This window comes from Sprattus sprattus (assembly GCF_963457725.1).
Source record: "Sprattus sprattus genome assembly, chromosome: 1".
NCBI lineage: Eukaryota > Metazoa > Chordata > Actinopteri > Clupeiformes > Clupeidae > Sprattus > Sprattus sprattus.
Window position 1 is genome coordinate 37,971,525 of NC_137920.1, and position 15,053 is coordinate 37,986,577.

At 44.1% G+C, this 15,053-nt stretch overlaps 2 protein-coding genes across 2 annotated transcripts; both read left to right on the top strand.

Annotated features, from left to right (window-relative positions):
- The first annotated feature begins 282 nt into the window (after positions 1-282).
- bglapl (bone gamma-carboxyglutamate (gla) protein, like) lies at positions 283-2,552 on the top strand. Its single transcript, XM_080855672.1, has 4 exons — positions 283-415; positions 552-791; positions 995-1,199; positions 1,677-2,552. The coding sequence occupies exons 1-4, from the start codon at positions 355-357 to the stop codon at positions 1,777-1,779; spliced, it is 609 nt and encodes a 202-aa protein (XP_080711798.1). The 5' UTR covers positions 283-354; the 3' UTR covers positions 1,780-2,552.
- A 494-nt stretch (positions 2,553-3,046) lies between these two features.
- Positions 3,047-14,738, top strand: LOC308375872 (target of Myb1 membrane trafficking protein). The gene is made up of 16 exons (XM_080852070.1): positions 3,047-3,143; positions 5,022-5,106; positions 5,522-5,600; positions 5,987-6,136; positions 7,125-7,259; positions 7,621-7,764; positions 8,536-8,652; positions 9,269-9,402; positions 9,873-9,909; positions 10,079-10,208; positions 10,480-10,552; positions 11,030-11,105; positions 11,854-11,958; positions 12,645-12,704; positions 13,978-14,014; positions 14,234-14,738. The coding sequence occupies exons 1-16, from the start codon at positions 3,092-3,094 to the stop codon at positions 14,374-14,376; spliced, it is 1,557 nt and encodes a 518-aa protein (XP_080708196.1). The 5' UTR covers positions 3,047-3,091; the 3' UTR covers positions 14,377-14,738.
- Positions 14,739-15,053: the final 315 nt, after the last annotated feature.

Sequence of the window (15,053 nt, forward strand, 5' to 3'; positions counted from 1 at the left end):
AAATTATATATTGTGTATGTGTGTATCTGTCTGTGTGTCTGTCCAATTCTGTGGGTGTGTTTCTGAATGCGCATGCGTGCATGCTTGTCTGGGAGTCGGTGTGTGGGTGTTTGTGTGTTTGGCCAGGGCAAAGGAGGGTGTCACACTGTTCCCCGAACCAATCACAATCTGGATCAATTGGTTCAGTTGGGCTCCAAAACAGTATAAAGACCCAGGAGGGACTAGGCAAAGACATCGAAAGGAAAAGAGACGAAGAGCAAGCAACAACAAGTCCTCCAGCCAAGAGAGCAAGGCCACAACTACTTGACTTATTCTTTCAGCAGAAGAGAAAGACAGAAAAACAACAGGAGAACCATGAAGACTTTTGCCATCCTCACCATCTGCGCTGTGCTGTCCGTCTGCCTGTCCAACCAAGGTAAGCTCTCCCTCAGCTCCCATGTTGTCCACCTGTTAGATGAGAACCGGGGTAGACAGAGGATCTTGGGTTTAATGGTAACATGGACATCTGAGCGTTGTCTTTGCCTGACTAAATGTTTCTTTTGATTGAACAGACATGGCCATGGAGGCTTCCTCTGACCCTGGCGTAGCTGCAACTGCCTCAGACTCAGCTTCCTCATCAGCCTCTTCCTCTTCCTCTTCCTCTTCCTCCGAGTCCGACTCCTCCGCATCTGACTCCTCCGCATCTGACTCCTCCGCCTCCGACTCCTCCGCTTCGGACTCCTCTGCCTCCGATTCCTCGGCTTCCTCCTCTTCCTCGTCTTCTTCCTCCTCTTCCTCCGAGTCTACTGAGGGTAAGCAATCCTACCATATTTCTATGGGTGCTCCTCCAACTATACGCCCAGAAAGAATGTACCATGCCATTACTCATGGGTACACTTCTCTTAATTGATTAGCGATCAGTGGCTAATAATGCTACTATTAGAGGCGTACAACTGACTCTTAGACAGGTGCGCATGATGCTGAATCCTCTCCCTTTCCAAACCGTTCTCCACAGATGCAGCCATAGATGCGGCCATAGATGCAGCCATAGATGCAGCCACAGATGTGGTCATAGACGCAGCCACAGATGCAGCCATAGATGCAGCCACAGCCCTGGCCCACGAGGTGATTGTGAACAGGGAGGTGGCCACTGGCCTCCTCAGGACGCACAGGGGAGGCGACACGCCAGCAGCTGACCTCTCTCTTCTTCAGCTGGAGAGGTAAACACCCGTCCACCATCTATCCTTGGCAACGCTCAAGCCTCTGCCTTCTCAGAGCTGTCAGGCACACTTCCTGCTGCACAGTAAGACTACCAATCCCATGTGAGAACATGCATGTGTCATTGCAGCAGACAGCCATACCTCCTAGTTAAAGCAGCAATCGTGTGAGCTATACATGTACATTATTTGCCACATGCAGGCATGTGGTAAGAAGGAGGCATTGCAGGGATGCCTGAAGAAGCGGGGGAATGTAAATTACAGCCTTGATGTTTATATGTCTGTAGGTTAGACACGGGTAAGACTTAGACATGTGTATTATGTCATGAAGTGTCAAGATGACAAGCCTGCCTGTGACAAGAGACTAGTCATTTACTACATTCATCAATGGTTTATGTGGAGTAGTATTCTATGAAGGTGAATTAAATATTGAAGCATGTGAATGTAAAACTAACTTTGTATCTCTTTTCTGTGTTACAGTCTGAGGGAAGTGTGCGAGGTCAACCTGGCATGCGATAACATGGCCGAGACAACCGGCATCGTTGCCGCCTACACAGCCTACTACGGCCCAGTGCCCTTCTAAACCGCCCCACAATCCCAGACGGCTAGCCTCTGGAATCTGCTCTTCCAACATCCCCCTTCCTTTTTTTTTGGGAGACACTCAGTTAGCGACTTGACAAACAGGACAACCACTTTTTTGACAGCGACACAAAAAGCCACAAGTGGTTCTGTCCCCACCGCATGAGAGCGCTCTCAATGGTTTCAGTAGCCTAGGGTTGAGTGATTTTCATATATGAGCCGCAAATGAACCATGCTGTCCTTTTTGAAACAGCAGGAGCTGTCAACTGCTAAAATGCAGAGTAGCGCACTAGCGCTGTGTCAACAACATTTCTGCCCTCAGTCCTCAGAACTACTGAGGGGATGTAAGGAACGCGAAGCCTGTATAGAAAAACTGAAGTAAATATGGCCTGGTGTTACAAAAAAAAGTTATATGTTTGCAGAGTTTTAAGCTTAAAGTCTTTATCGGTGCATTGCTGTTTAAGGTGTATTGTTTCTAGGTACTCTGCCGCTTACTATCCTGAAAGTCAACTTTTTTTTTTGTTTAAAGATATTGAGTTTTACGAGTGATAGTTACTGGCAGTGTAAGCCATGGTAATCTGTTAAACTGAAAGGTGTTATCTCCACTTTTGTGTGGACTCTTCAACCAACTGTACACACTTTACTATTGCTGTTTGAAAGTGGCTGAATAATTATGAGAGGAAATGCTCTCTGGGAGTGTATTCAGCCATCATTATATTGACAAACCAACCAATACATTGGGTGCAGCTGTCAGTCTTTTTTTGTATTGTTTTTCTAATGTGCACATAATTTGTGTAAATATGATACAGTGGATTACACCACTTCGCTTGAATGTTTGTGTAAAATAAAATAACGTTTGGAAAATAAAATGTCTTGATTTTTAAATAATCTGACAACATCTTCAAAGCAGTATCTTTTCACTGCACGTAATTTACGCTACACTGCTCCTTAGACAGGCTTGTAAATACTTCCATTAATGCTTTAAATAACTCTTTATTAAGTGACTGGAAGCCCTTTAGAAAAACCTTTGAATTGTAGGCCTGCGTCAACTTCCGTAAATACACATTTAGTGTTTGAACATTCAAGGCAAGTTGCTTGCGAGTGTTTTGGACACATTCTCTTGTATATGCTGCCAGGTCTTATCATAAATAAATTACCTTATCGGGCTATTTCCTGGCCCGCATGCTACTTTCACGTGATCGCGCGTCCACAGTTCAGTCAGTGTTTTTTTTTGCGCGCTGCCCAGTGATAGCACGGAAATCGAAGGAGTAGGTGGTAGCATCAAAGGAATAACTTTGGCCGGACCATTACAGAAAATGGATTTTCTCGTCGGTAGCCCATTCTCTTCTCCCGTCGGACAACGAATTCGTAAGTGTCAGGAAGTTTGATGATTGTCTTAAAATGTTTTCCCTCCCCTTTAAATTACGCCAATTTACACTGACTTCTGCATCGAAGACAACTACAAAGCTGTTTGAAATATTTAGACCAACGCTCTGGTGATTCTAGTTCTTTTCACAGAGTAAATGGTCCACACTGTGACAAAAACCGGAGAGTACAATTTGACAATATGAACGACACGTTATTTTTATTGTTATATATGTATTGCACTGCACACTCGCCGAAATGCACAGTAACGATCAGTCTTTGATCGACGAGTCAAATGGCAAATGCTGGGGGATAGGTGTGTGTACACAACCGCATACGGCGTGTGATTGGTAATGTTCTGATAAATGACAACCTCTTTGTCGAATCAGCCATGCAACAGTATGTGGGGCGGGCTCTTGTCAAAGTCACAACTTTTGTAATAAGGGGCTGAAGTTACCGTTCAGTTATCGTCCTGTTGAACATTCACTTCCTTTATGTCCATTTAAGAGTTTTTGCTTTCATTTTCTTTAAGTTACTACCTCGTTAAAATGTAGAGGGTCACTAAATCAATATAGTAATTTAAACAATCCGTTTAAGGTGCACTGCGCTGTGATGTTCTTAGATCTGGCATTATTGGCATGCATGACATAAGGTATCTGGCCTGTAACAAAGGTCGTAGACATCTCGCTGTCTTAACAGATACAGTGTCAGGATTCAGTTCAAGCTCAAATAACGGGGTCATGCGGAGCCGTCCCGACCTGGTTGAATTACATGGCAAATAATGGCACCACGGTTTGGCCACTTTTACTCTAGAGCACAACCAAAGGGTTCGCGCTTTCGATGCCTGCTGACAAATGTGCATGGTGACATCACCCAGTGCGCTGTCTCCCCAGGCGTCATCAAACTCTTTCACATCCTCCCTCTCTTTCACTGTTGTGTCAGAAATGCTTCATCCACTTCTGAGCCAATGTGTGCAAAAGCAGCTGACAGTCACATGCAGTAGTGTGTGTGTGTGTGTGTGTGTGTGTGTGTGTGTGTGTGTGTGTGTGTGTGTAGGGGGATTTAGGGAATTATAAGCACTTAGCACAGAGGCCGGGGAGGACCTCATGAGGTTCTGAGGTATGGATCACAAGGGGAGAGACTGTGAGATCCCTCCCTTGAGGAAATGTCAGGAGCTCAAGTAGTTCTCTCAGTTCTCAGGAATTTCTCAGCTCTTGAAGGGAGCATCCCTAAACTGATCATGTTGACTTCAATTCCTGTGGTAATCATTTCAAAAGAAATACTTGTACAGTTAAATATTTTGTTTATATCCAGCTTGACATATACTTATATTAGATACCTCATTATTTAAATAATATTGAGGTTTGTTTAGGTGTAAAAAGTAGTGCTGTTAACTTTTTTTTATAACACTTTAACTAACTGTTGCTAGCTTCCTCCAAAGTACCTCCCTCTCCAAAAGTCTGTCTCTTCTCTCTGCTTCTCCGCGTCTTCATCTCAGTCCCTTTACACTTTACATGCCACACCTATAACAAATGTGCCCTTGAAGCAGAACCATTTTCATGAGAGAATCTGTGTTCAAAGTTAAAAAAAGATGCTATTAAGCAATAGTATTTCAATTTAAATATATTTCCTTTGTGTTGATACTGCATTCATTCTGTGATTTTTACATTTAAATATCCATTACTACAAACTCCAGTCTGAAAAAAAACCAGCACTTGTAAATAGCATTGAAATAATAGTCTAGACACAGAGCCTTCATTCATGAAAAAGCTCCTAAGGAAAAGTCATTGCGGTACTCTACACATTTCTACTGTGATGTTCCATCATGGAGATACTAGGTGAATGTGAGTGCACTCCTGAACTATCATGTCCCCTTGTCAGAACGAGCCACCAGCCCCACTCTGCAGTCTGAAGACTGGGGCCTAAACATCGAGATCTGTGACATCATCAACGAGACAGAGGATGGGTGGGTAACTCTCTCTCTCTCTCTCTCGCTTTCTCTCTCACGCTCTTTTTTTTCTCTCTCTCTTTCTCTCATTCAGCTAATGATCTTTGCATCAATTTCTGTCCCAATTGAATGGTGAAGACGAAAGATGTCCTTTGCAATAGTTTTTTATGGCCATCTGTTTCTGTCCAGTTGAATATTGTCACCTAAAATAGCTTCTCTCCATTGCTCACTCCTGTCAGCCCTGACTCCCAGACAGAGAAAGGCAATATGGTTGACTGACTAGACACTTATTAACTAGATTGTGTGTGTGTGTATAATCTCTATTAAACTTAACCAGCCTCTGAAGTGTAAGGAAGAGAGGAACTGGGTCCAGTGAACTCCAATGGGTTCTAAAAAAAAAATTGTGCCCTCTGCTTTTTTTATATATATACAGACCCAAAGATGCTATGAAGGCCATCAAGAAGAGAGTGGTGGGGAACAAGAACTTCAGAGAGGTCATGCTGGCGCTAACTGTAAGTGTGTGCTCCCACACTCCTGTCTGTGCAGCAGAAGCTAGTTTTTTTTGGCCTAGTATGTTCTCACATGTGTGGGCAGACCTGGGGTTTACGTCTGCTGAAGTTTACCACTCTGCGGCTCCTGCACTCTTTGAAAGGAAGCGTTCTACATCTTTTTTTTCTCACAGCAGAACCTTGAAGGTCTACTTCAAAGCTCATTTGCACAATCAATCAACCTGAAATGGTTCTTTTGTTTGAGAAGTAAACTGCGGAGAACCTTGAGGGTTTTTTGGAGAAACCATAAGCACAATTAATCTCCCTGTATCTGGCCCCTGCCACTGTGTCGTCTGTGTTTTGTTATCCACTCCAGATGGAGTTTAATCACCTGGGTCTATGGGTTACAGGTGCTGGAGACATGTGTGAAGAACTGTGGCCACCGATTCCATGTCCATGTATGCACAAGGGAGTTTGTGGAGGGAGTGCTGGTCCGAACCATCCTCCCAAAGAACAACCCGCCTGCAGTGCTACATGACCGGGTGCTGAGCCTCATTCAGGTCAGTGTTCAAAACGATTACCAGCAACAGTTTGTCTGTGGACGCACTCTAATATGTCTGTGGATTAGAGAGCTCTAGTCCAGGAGTCCATACCTATAGAGAGTCCTATTGAACTGAGGGTGTATCTACAAGATGGAGTCCATACCTATAGAGAGTCCTATTGAACTGAGGGTGTATCTACAAGATGGAGTCCATACCTATAGAGAGTCCTATTGAACTGAGGGTGTATCTACAAGATGGAGTCCATACCTATAGAGAGTCCTATTGAACTGAGGGTGTATCTACAAGATGGAGTCCATACCTATAGAGAGTCCTATTGAACTGAGGGTGTATCTACAAGATGGAGTCCATACCTATAGAGAGTCCTATTGAACTGAGGGTGTATCTACAAGATGGAGTCCATACCTATAGAGAGTCCTATTGAACTGAGGGTGTATCTACAAGATGGAGTCCATACCTATAGAGAGTCCTATTGAACTGAGGGTGTATCTACAAGATGGAGTCCATACCTATAGAGAGTCCTATTGAACTGAGGGTGTATCTACAAGATGGAGTCCATACCTATAGAGAGTCCTATTGAACTGAGGGTGTATCTACAAGATGGACCTTGCTGCCTGTCAGTTGCTCTTTTAAACCACGGCGATCCAGAACCTGAAACCCCCCCCACCCAATATCTCCAGCCACTGTTGCAAACTTATTTCCGTTGGGCAGGAGTAGCATGGGATACCTTTATAATGGATAAATCTACTGTTTGCCTGTGTCTGATTTTTTTTATAGTGGTACACTAATAGCAGTTTCGCTGACTCTGTCTGTGTGAGTAAAGAAAAGGTTAAGGGAGGAAATAACAGAACTTGATACCGGTTTTTATGTTTTATGTTTTATGCTTGCAAATATCAGAAGATATCCCTCAGACTTAATTCCTTTGAATTGTTCCCATCTCCTTTTTGATGTCCAATACCCTCATATCCATATTTGTCTTTTGATTCAGTCATGGGCTGATGCTTTCCGGAACGCTCCGTCCCTGTCCGGGGTGGTGTGCGTGTATGACGACCTGCGGCGGAGAGGCCTGGAGTTCCCTATGACTGACCTTGACGCTCTGTCACCCATCCACACTCCACAAAGGGTGACTTGCATACTCTGTTTACCCAGGATGGGACTTTGTACCTTTTAATCTTCCTCAGTAAATGTAGGCCTAGCCCCGTTGTCATAGCTATTTAGTCGGACATCAATCTCTTGTGTGTCTGATTTTTTTTAATCCCTCTCTCGTCCCTTCTCTCTCTCTCTCCCTCTCTGCGTCTCCATTTATCTTTGTCTGTGTCTCTCCCTGTGCTCCTCTCTCACTCCTTCTCTATATCTCTCTCTCTCACTCACTCACTCACTCACTCACTCACTGTCTCTCTCTCACTCACTCTCTCACTCACTCACTCACTCACTGACTCACTGTCTCTCTCCTCTCTCTCTCTCTCTCACTCACTCACTCTCAGAGCGCTCCAGACAATGGAACATCCCCTCCATCAGCAGAACCATCAGTTCCACCCCAGGCACAGACCCCCACCCCATCTCCAGCTCCCTCCCAGAATCCCCAGCCCACACCGACAGATGGACCTGTCTCCTTATCCCCAGACCAGGTTTGAAACCATCTCATCATCCCCAGACCAGGTTTGAACCTGTCTCCTTATCCCCAGACCAGGTTTGAAACCATCTCCTTATCCCCAGACCAGGTTTGAACCTCTCTCCTTATCCCCAGACCAGGTTTGAACCTCTCTCCTTATCCCCAGACCAGGTTTGAAACCATCTCCTTATCCCCAGACCAGGTTTGAAACATCTCCTTATCCCCAGACCAGGTTTGAACCTGTCTCCTTATCCCCAGACCAGGTTTGAACCTCTCTCCTTATCCCCAGACCAGGTTTGAACCTGTCTTTTTATCCCCAGACCAGGTTTGAAACCATCTCCTTATCCCCAGACCAGGTTTGAACCTGTCTCCTTATCCCCAGACCAGGTTTGAACCTGTCTCCTTATCCCCAGACCAGGTTTGAACCTGTGTCCTTATCCCCAGACCAGGTTTGAACCTGTCTCATCATCCCCAGACCAGGTTTGAACCTGTCTCCTTATCCCCAGACCAGGTTTGAACCTGTCTCCTTATCCCCAGACCAGGTTTGCGACAGTTTTCTATATAATATCTTCAAAAAAATGTGCATTCACTTGTATGCATATGTACAGTATATGTAGGCTTCAGGAGTCCTGAAGTTATACCCGCCTGAGCCAGTCTCAGCGTTCTATTCCCGCTGATTTTGGCATGGCTTTATTCAGAGATAAGTTCTTGGCTGCGTGAGAGCATGCAAATGTGTGCAGCAGTGGTTGACCTGCCCTGTGGGATGTGCTCATGACTCGTGACTCAGAGGCAGAAGCTGCAGTCAGACCTGGACCTGGTGAAGGGCAACCTGACGGTGATGACGGAGATGCTGAACCAGAGCAACACGACAGAGTGTACGGCCTCAGACAGGGAACTGCTGCAGGTTTGACCTATCCTTCACACCCACTTTTTCTCTCTCTCTCTCCCTCTCTCTCTCTCTCTCTCTCTCCTTCACACCCACTTTTTTTCTCTCTCTCTCTCATTCACATCCACTTTATCTCTCTCTCTCTCTCCTTCACACCCTCTTTCGCTCTCTCTCCCTCGCTCTCTCTCCCCCCCTTTCTCTCTCTCTATCTCTCTCTCTCTCTCTCTCTCCTTCACACCCACTTTCTCTCTCTCTCCCTCCCTCACTCTCTCTCTCCCCCTCCCTCTCTCTCTCTATATATCTCTCTCTCTCTCTCTCTTTCTGTCTCACTCTCTCCTTCTCTCTCTCTCTCTCTCTCTCTCCCTCTCTCTTTCCCCCTCCCTCTCTCTCTATATATATATCTCTCTCCCTCTTTCTCTCCCTCTCTCTCTATCTCTATCTCCTTTCCTTTTTGCTGATTTACCTCCGGTCTGAATGTGCATTCTGTGCTTGTCTTGTCATGGTTTTGCATAATGACACTCTTATATTGTTTCCTGTTGGTCATATAGGAATAAACTACTGACATACTTATATCTGACAATGATGTTTTGTTATTTGTGTGTGTGTGTGTGTGTGTGTGTGTGTGCGAGAGCAGCAGTTGAACGGCGTGTGTAAAGGAATGCAGCAGAGGGTAGTGGAGCTGATCCCTCGACTGTTGGACGAAGCCCTGATTGGTGAGCTGCTGGTTGTCAACGACGACCTGAACAATGCCTTCATCCGCTACGACAGGTGTGTCCTGAGTGAATCATTTACATTTACTTAATAGGCCTTCTGGTACTGTTCATATTACATCCCTCATATAATGCAGCTGCTCTACAGTAAGCAGAGCCATATGTCAGGGTTATCCCTTCTTAGGAGTACTGGGTGCTCTTACTATTAGGCTTTTATTACAGAAGCCTTGAGCTTCTATTAGCTTTATGAAAGAAACGTCTTCTTTGCCCTCATTGGTTCCCAGAAACGGACCCAGTAGAACTGGCCACATTTGCAGTTGATGTGACAGTCAGAAATGAAGATGATCTGGTTGGCTTAATGTACTTAGTGATCTGTGTTCAAAAGTATGGGTGTAAAGTATGGGTTTACACATTCTGTCGTTCTCTCCCGACCCCACTGCTATGGCTATGCACTGTTTGTTCCCTTTCATTCAATATCACCTGAAAAACACGTTCCTCACGTGCTGATTTGATGTCTTGTGTCCTCAGGTTTGAGAGGTGCAGTGCACAGAGAAATACCACCGCAGTGAGTTCTCTTCTCCCCTCTCCTCTCCTCTCTCCTCTTCCCTCTCCTCTCCTCTCCTCTCCTCTCCTCTCTCCTCTTCCCTCTCCTCTCCTCTCCTCTTCCATTGTACTAGCTTCAAGCCTTCCATCTTTGTGTTTTATTCATGACACTCTGCCACTGACCCTGCCAGACCCCAGAAGAAGCATACCAAACTCTCATAGACCTCAGCCCCGTGTCCCCGCCCTCTTATTCGTCAGTCGCCAACCCACCTGTCAGTCAGCCAGCTGCCGAGGCTTCGTCCAATCAGATGTCTCGTCCTGGTAAGTGGTTGTCAATCTGTTAGTAATGTGCACTTCGGCAGTTGTTATAGTTTTTGCAAAATTTTACAATTAGTATGTGTACTGTTTTGATAACAGTTGAATTGTTCAAGAATATATTCAAGTATTCTCAAGTAAAGATAAATCCTGATAGAGAAAACAACCCTGTAACATAACATTTTATTGGTTGCAGTTGCAATGGGCACAATCCTGCCTCACTGTCTTTCCTTTCTCTTTTTCTTGTCTTGTCTGTCATCTCACTTGTCTCTCGCAGGTCCAGTGGAGGAAGACGAGTTTGACATGTTTGCTAACACCAGGGGCAGCTCTCTGGCAGAGCAGAGGAAGAGGTGTGTCTGTGTGTGTGTGTGTGTGTCTGTGTGTCTGTGTGTCTGTGTGTCTGTGAGTGTGTGTGAGTGACACTGACCTTGTTTGGCAAGCCATCATCTGGTTCTGTCAGAGAGACTCTGTTGCCAGTGACGTGTCTTCATGAGCCTTTTTTAAAATACCTTCTCTTTTTCAGACAGAGTTATTTCTTACCAGAATTTGAGCTGTGTTGAAACAAAACAAACAAAACCTATTGGCATATTAAACTTTATTATGTATATTCTTTGATGCAAATAGCATTACATTTTAAGCACAGTGTTTTCCAATGTGTTTTGTTTGAATCATTTCCCTTTATTTGACATTGTGTTTTACGTGTTTGTGTGTTCTCTGTGTGTGTGTGTGTGTGTATCTCTGTGTCTGTTTGTGTGTGTGTGTGTGTGTGTGTGTGTGTGTGTGTGTGTGTGTGTGTGTGTGTGTGTGTATTTGTGTTTGTGTTATAGTGTGCGGTATGAGGACCCTCGGGCTGTGGAGGGCTTGGCTGAAGCACTGGACACTCGACTGCAAGTCACGGGCGCGGTCAGTCCCACAGCTAATCCACCTTTACAACCCCCACAGGCCGAGTACAGCAGATACACAGAGTCACTTATGAGGCGTGAATCTACTAGCTAATTAACTTTGCTGTAGAGTAATGAGTGCAGAAATCTGATTGGACCAGAAACTGTTTTCTTCTCCGTCTAACTAAATGTTATTTAGACTGTCCAACTTGGTAGGAAGGGGTCACATGCAGGGGTGCAGGGGTGTTCATCCCAAGGATGGTAAACAAGCATGGATGCCAGGATTCCATATTTACGTTACGCAGACTCTCTGCATGATTTCTCAACAGAGATTATATCCACAGTGTTTAGTATTGACACCTGGAATAAACACAAGTGGCTAAGGGCCACTGACATCTTCACCATAGGACCATGTGATGTTATCTCGCATAAACTTAATGTCTTTTCTTAGCTTGGTTTAAAGCCACTGTACGTTCGGGTCAACTTCTGACAAGAATAAAGCACCCCATCAACTCAATGTGCTGAATAATTGATACAGGCATCTCTGTCTATTTCAAAGTTTCTAGAATGTTCAGTAGACCATTTTAGTGATTTAGTTGTCGTACAGACATTTTGTCTCCAGAGCATTTGATTTTGTGTTGGTTATTAGATCGGGAAGGCAGATTATTTAAATGGTCTTTTCTAGAAAATATTTTTCCAAAGTCAACACCACAAGTTTGCAGTAAAAATTCTCCAGTTCCTCAGCCATGTGTTGTCATGCGTCAGTTTAGGATTCACATGATTCATATGACCAGACTCCACATTTGACTGTGAAGGATGATGACGAATGGACTCAGGCAGCCATTGAGTGTGTCTGGATGCACAGTGAAGGATTGGTGGGTAACCAGCCAACCATTACTCTACAAATCAGCTGCTTTGGTCTGGGGCCAGCATAAAATGGTAGTGCTAAGCTGTCAAGCACCTCTCAAATCTACTGCACTGAATGAGTGGTTTGGCCCTCGTGAATCAGCATGGGGTTGTCATCCAATACTACCGCTCGCTTTGCTGAGGATAATGAAGGCATCAGATGTGCTGGTGTGTGCAGTCTGCTGTGGGGTGTCTGTCGGGTGCATGCTGGACCCTGTCACTTTCTGAAATGATCAATGGATGAATTGAATGGATTGGTGTTCAATGAAAACCATTAGCGCAGCAGATTTGAGAAGTATATTGATTTGAGCATGTCTATGAAGTGGGCTTCTCCTGTGAATGGGTTTGAAGCATGGAAATGAGAGTGAATGGAGGGTAATGATGTCGCAACTGCAGGTGGAGTAGCAGGGGCTTAGTCACTGATCTAATGTTTCACTAATGGCACCCCCTCTCTGTCTCTCTCCCTTTCTCCCTCTTTCCCTCCCTCCCTCCCTCGCTCTCTCCCTCTCTCTCTCTCTCTCTCTCTCTCTCTCTCTCTCTCTCTCTCTCTCTCTCTCTCTCTCTCTCACTCTCTTGCACACATACAAACACACTCACTCTCTCTCTCACACAAACACTTGCACACATACACTCTCTCTCTCTCTCTCTCTTTCAGATGCCCGCTCCTCGAACAGGTGCAATGAGTGACATCGAGCAATGGCTTTTAACAGAAACGGTGAGAGACAGTGGTTCGAGGATGCAATGCCCTTGCTCATTATAATCAAATAAACTCTCATTAAGTTTCTGTTACCAACACACCGCAAAGATACCTCCATGTAACTCGCTGAGACCTTTTCAGAATCAGAATCAGAAGTTTGCAAATACAAGGAATTTGACTTGGTAAAGTGGCTCTGAGTGTGCTTACACAGTATACATTTCACCACAATACAAAACAAACAGTGCAACAGTGCAACTGTCCAAGATGATTAAGAAAGTATATATAAGGCGGAATGGCTATATACAGTAGCTGTGAATACTCTTTTCTACTCTTGCATGTGTAGTCAGTGGAAGCATCATATTTTAGTTCACTGGTTGTAGATGCAGGCCGTCTTCACAATCAAACATAGCAATGGAAAAACCCTCACTTTTCTGGAGTTGGAGGTATTTCTTCGTTATTATTTCAGTTTATGTCTCAGAGATGTTGCATATTTGTAAAGGAAAAACAAAGCGTATAAAAGCCAAACATGCCACTTTTTGATGCTGACAAGTGAGTGGTGTTACTGTCTGGCTCTGTCTGATTGGTCTAATTATTGTTTATGGGATGGGGACCGAATCACATGCATATCACCTATGATAGTTTTGTTACCAGAAAGTGTTTTGAATGCGTCAAGTGAAGCTAATGTATGAATTTATGTAGCAAGTGATTATGTACATATAAATTCCAATTGGACACTTGTATTTTCTGAAACTATTGACGTAGCAGTTTTCTTCTGTGGTTTTCTCAATGGTAGATGCGTCTAAATGTGTTCTGTGGTGTCAGATTGGGTTCTGTACTATCTGATTGGGTAAAATGTGATGACACAAGGCTATTCTTAGATTACAAGAATCTTATTTCAGACACACTGGAAATACTTCTGTTCACTACTTAAGTTCCATTTTTTCCCTCTCTTTTCAAAAGAGCATTCCAGATAGTCCTTTGGCTTCATTTCATCTGCATGAGGCTTTTCTTTGTGCAAGTGCGCCATCAAGTGGTGACAAGCACATTGTTTTTTTTAGGTCTAAAAATGTTGAAGCAAAAACACAGTGACTGCATGTTTTGTGTTTTGACTGCATGTTTTGTGCGCCATCAAGTGGTGACAAGCACATTGTTTTTTTTAGGTCTAAAAATGTTGAAGCAAAAACACAGTGACTGCATGTTTTACATTAATTCCTTCACAGTAAAGAAGTAAATGCTTCACTGCTCAAATCCAGTGCATGTTCTGTCACTCAGTCTCTGCTTTATGTTACAGCCTGAGACTGGGAAGGCAGAGGGAGTTACCAGTGACGGTAAGCGATTTATTATAATATATTATTCAAACTATCGCTCTGACGAGACGCTTTCCTCTTTCTTTCTCTCCTTCTGCATCACACATAATCCTCTCAGGGATCTCTTACTCTTGATCTCACATGTCTATACATACAGAAAACACCTATGACCTACACATTTGAACTTGGTTGCTGTCAGTTTCTTGTCACCTATTCGATTCTGTCCCTTTTTCTCTGAAGACTTTGACAAGTTCCTGCAAGAGAGGGCAAAGGTGGCAGACCATCTTCCACGCGCCCCGAAAACCACCAACGGCTCGTCGCGCACGCCGCCAAAGACGACCAGTAAAGAAGAGCGATCGCATGACAACCTCTTCACTCTGTGAAGCAGTATGCAGGCACCTGGTACGAAAGGCTGACAGGTGACGCATGTCAATCATCACTCTGAGAAGGACGTACGTGGTGACACAACTCCACAAAACCACAGCAGGTCTATAAAGCCTGTTATCTCTACTTACTTCAGGTTGGCAAAGCCTAAGTGGTTGGTGAGTGTTGTGGCTCTTTACTTGTATGTAAGCTGATGCTGTATGCTGGACTCCATACTTATGTATCATGCATGCCCAACACATGCATGCAGCTGTGCTGACTCTGAGAAGCCCACATTTATGTAACATTATATGAAACCAGCAGAAAAGTAATGCAACATGAAGAAATGCACAAACCAGTGATTGAAAATTAAGAAGTTCAAATGTTTATGGGGTAAATAAAAAATGTGTACTTTATAGGTTAGTCCTATTTCGAATGAGTTTATGTAATCTTTAATCTATTTGGTACATGCTTTATAGTTTTGTTTTCTATGATTATACTCATTCTTGATGTAATTAAAAGAGTTGTCACTCATCACAACTGGGGGGAAAACGGTGGTTTTGTGATTTTTGTGTGGTTTACTTTTTTCCCCCAGAGCTAATCAGAACCAAGGGAGTCAAGGGAGCACGTTTAATTTAAGGAATTCTGAAGAAACGTCTTGATTCAAATGATCTAAAACTTTAAGCTGAAGAACTGC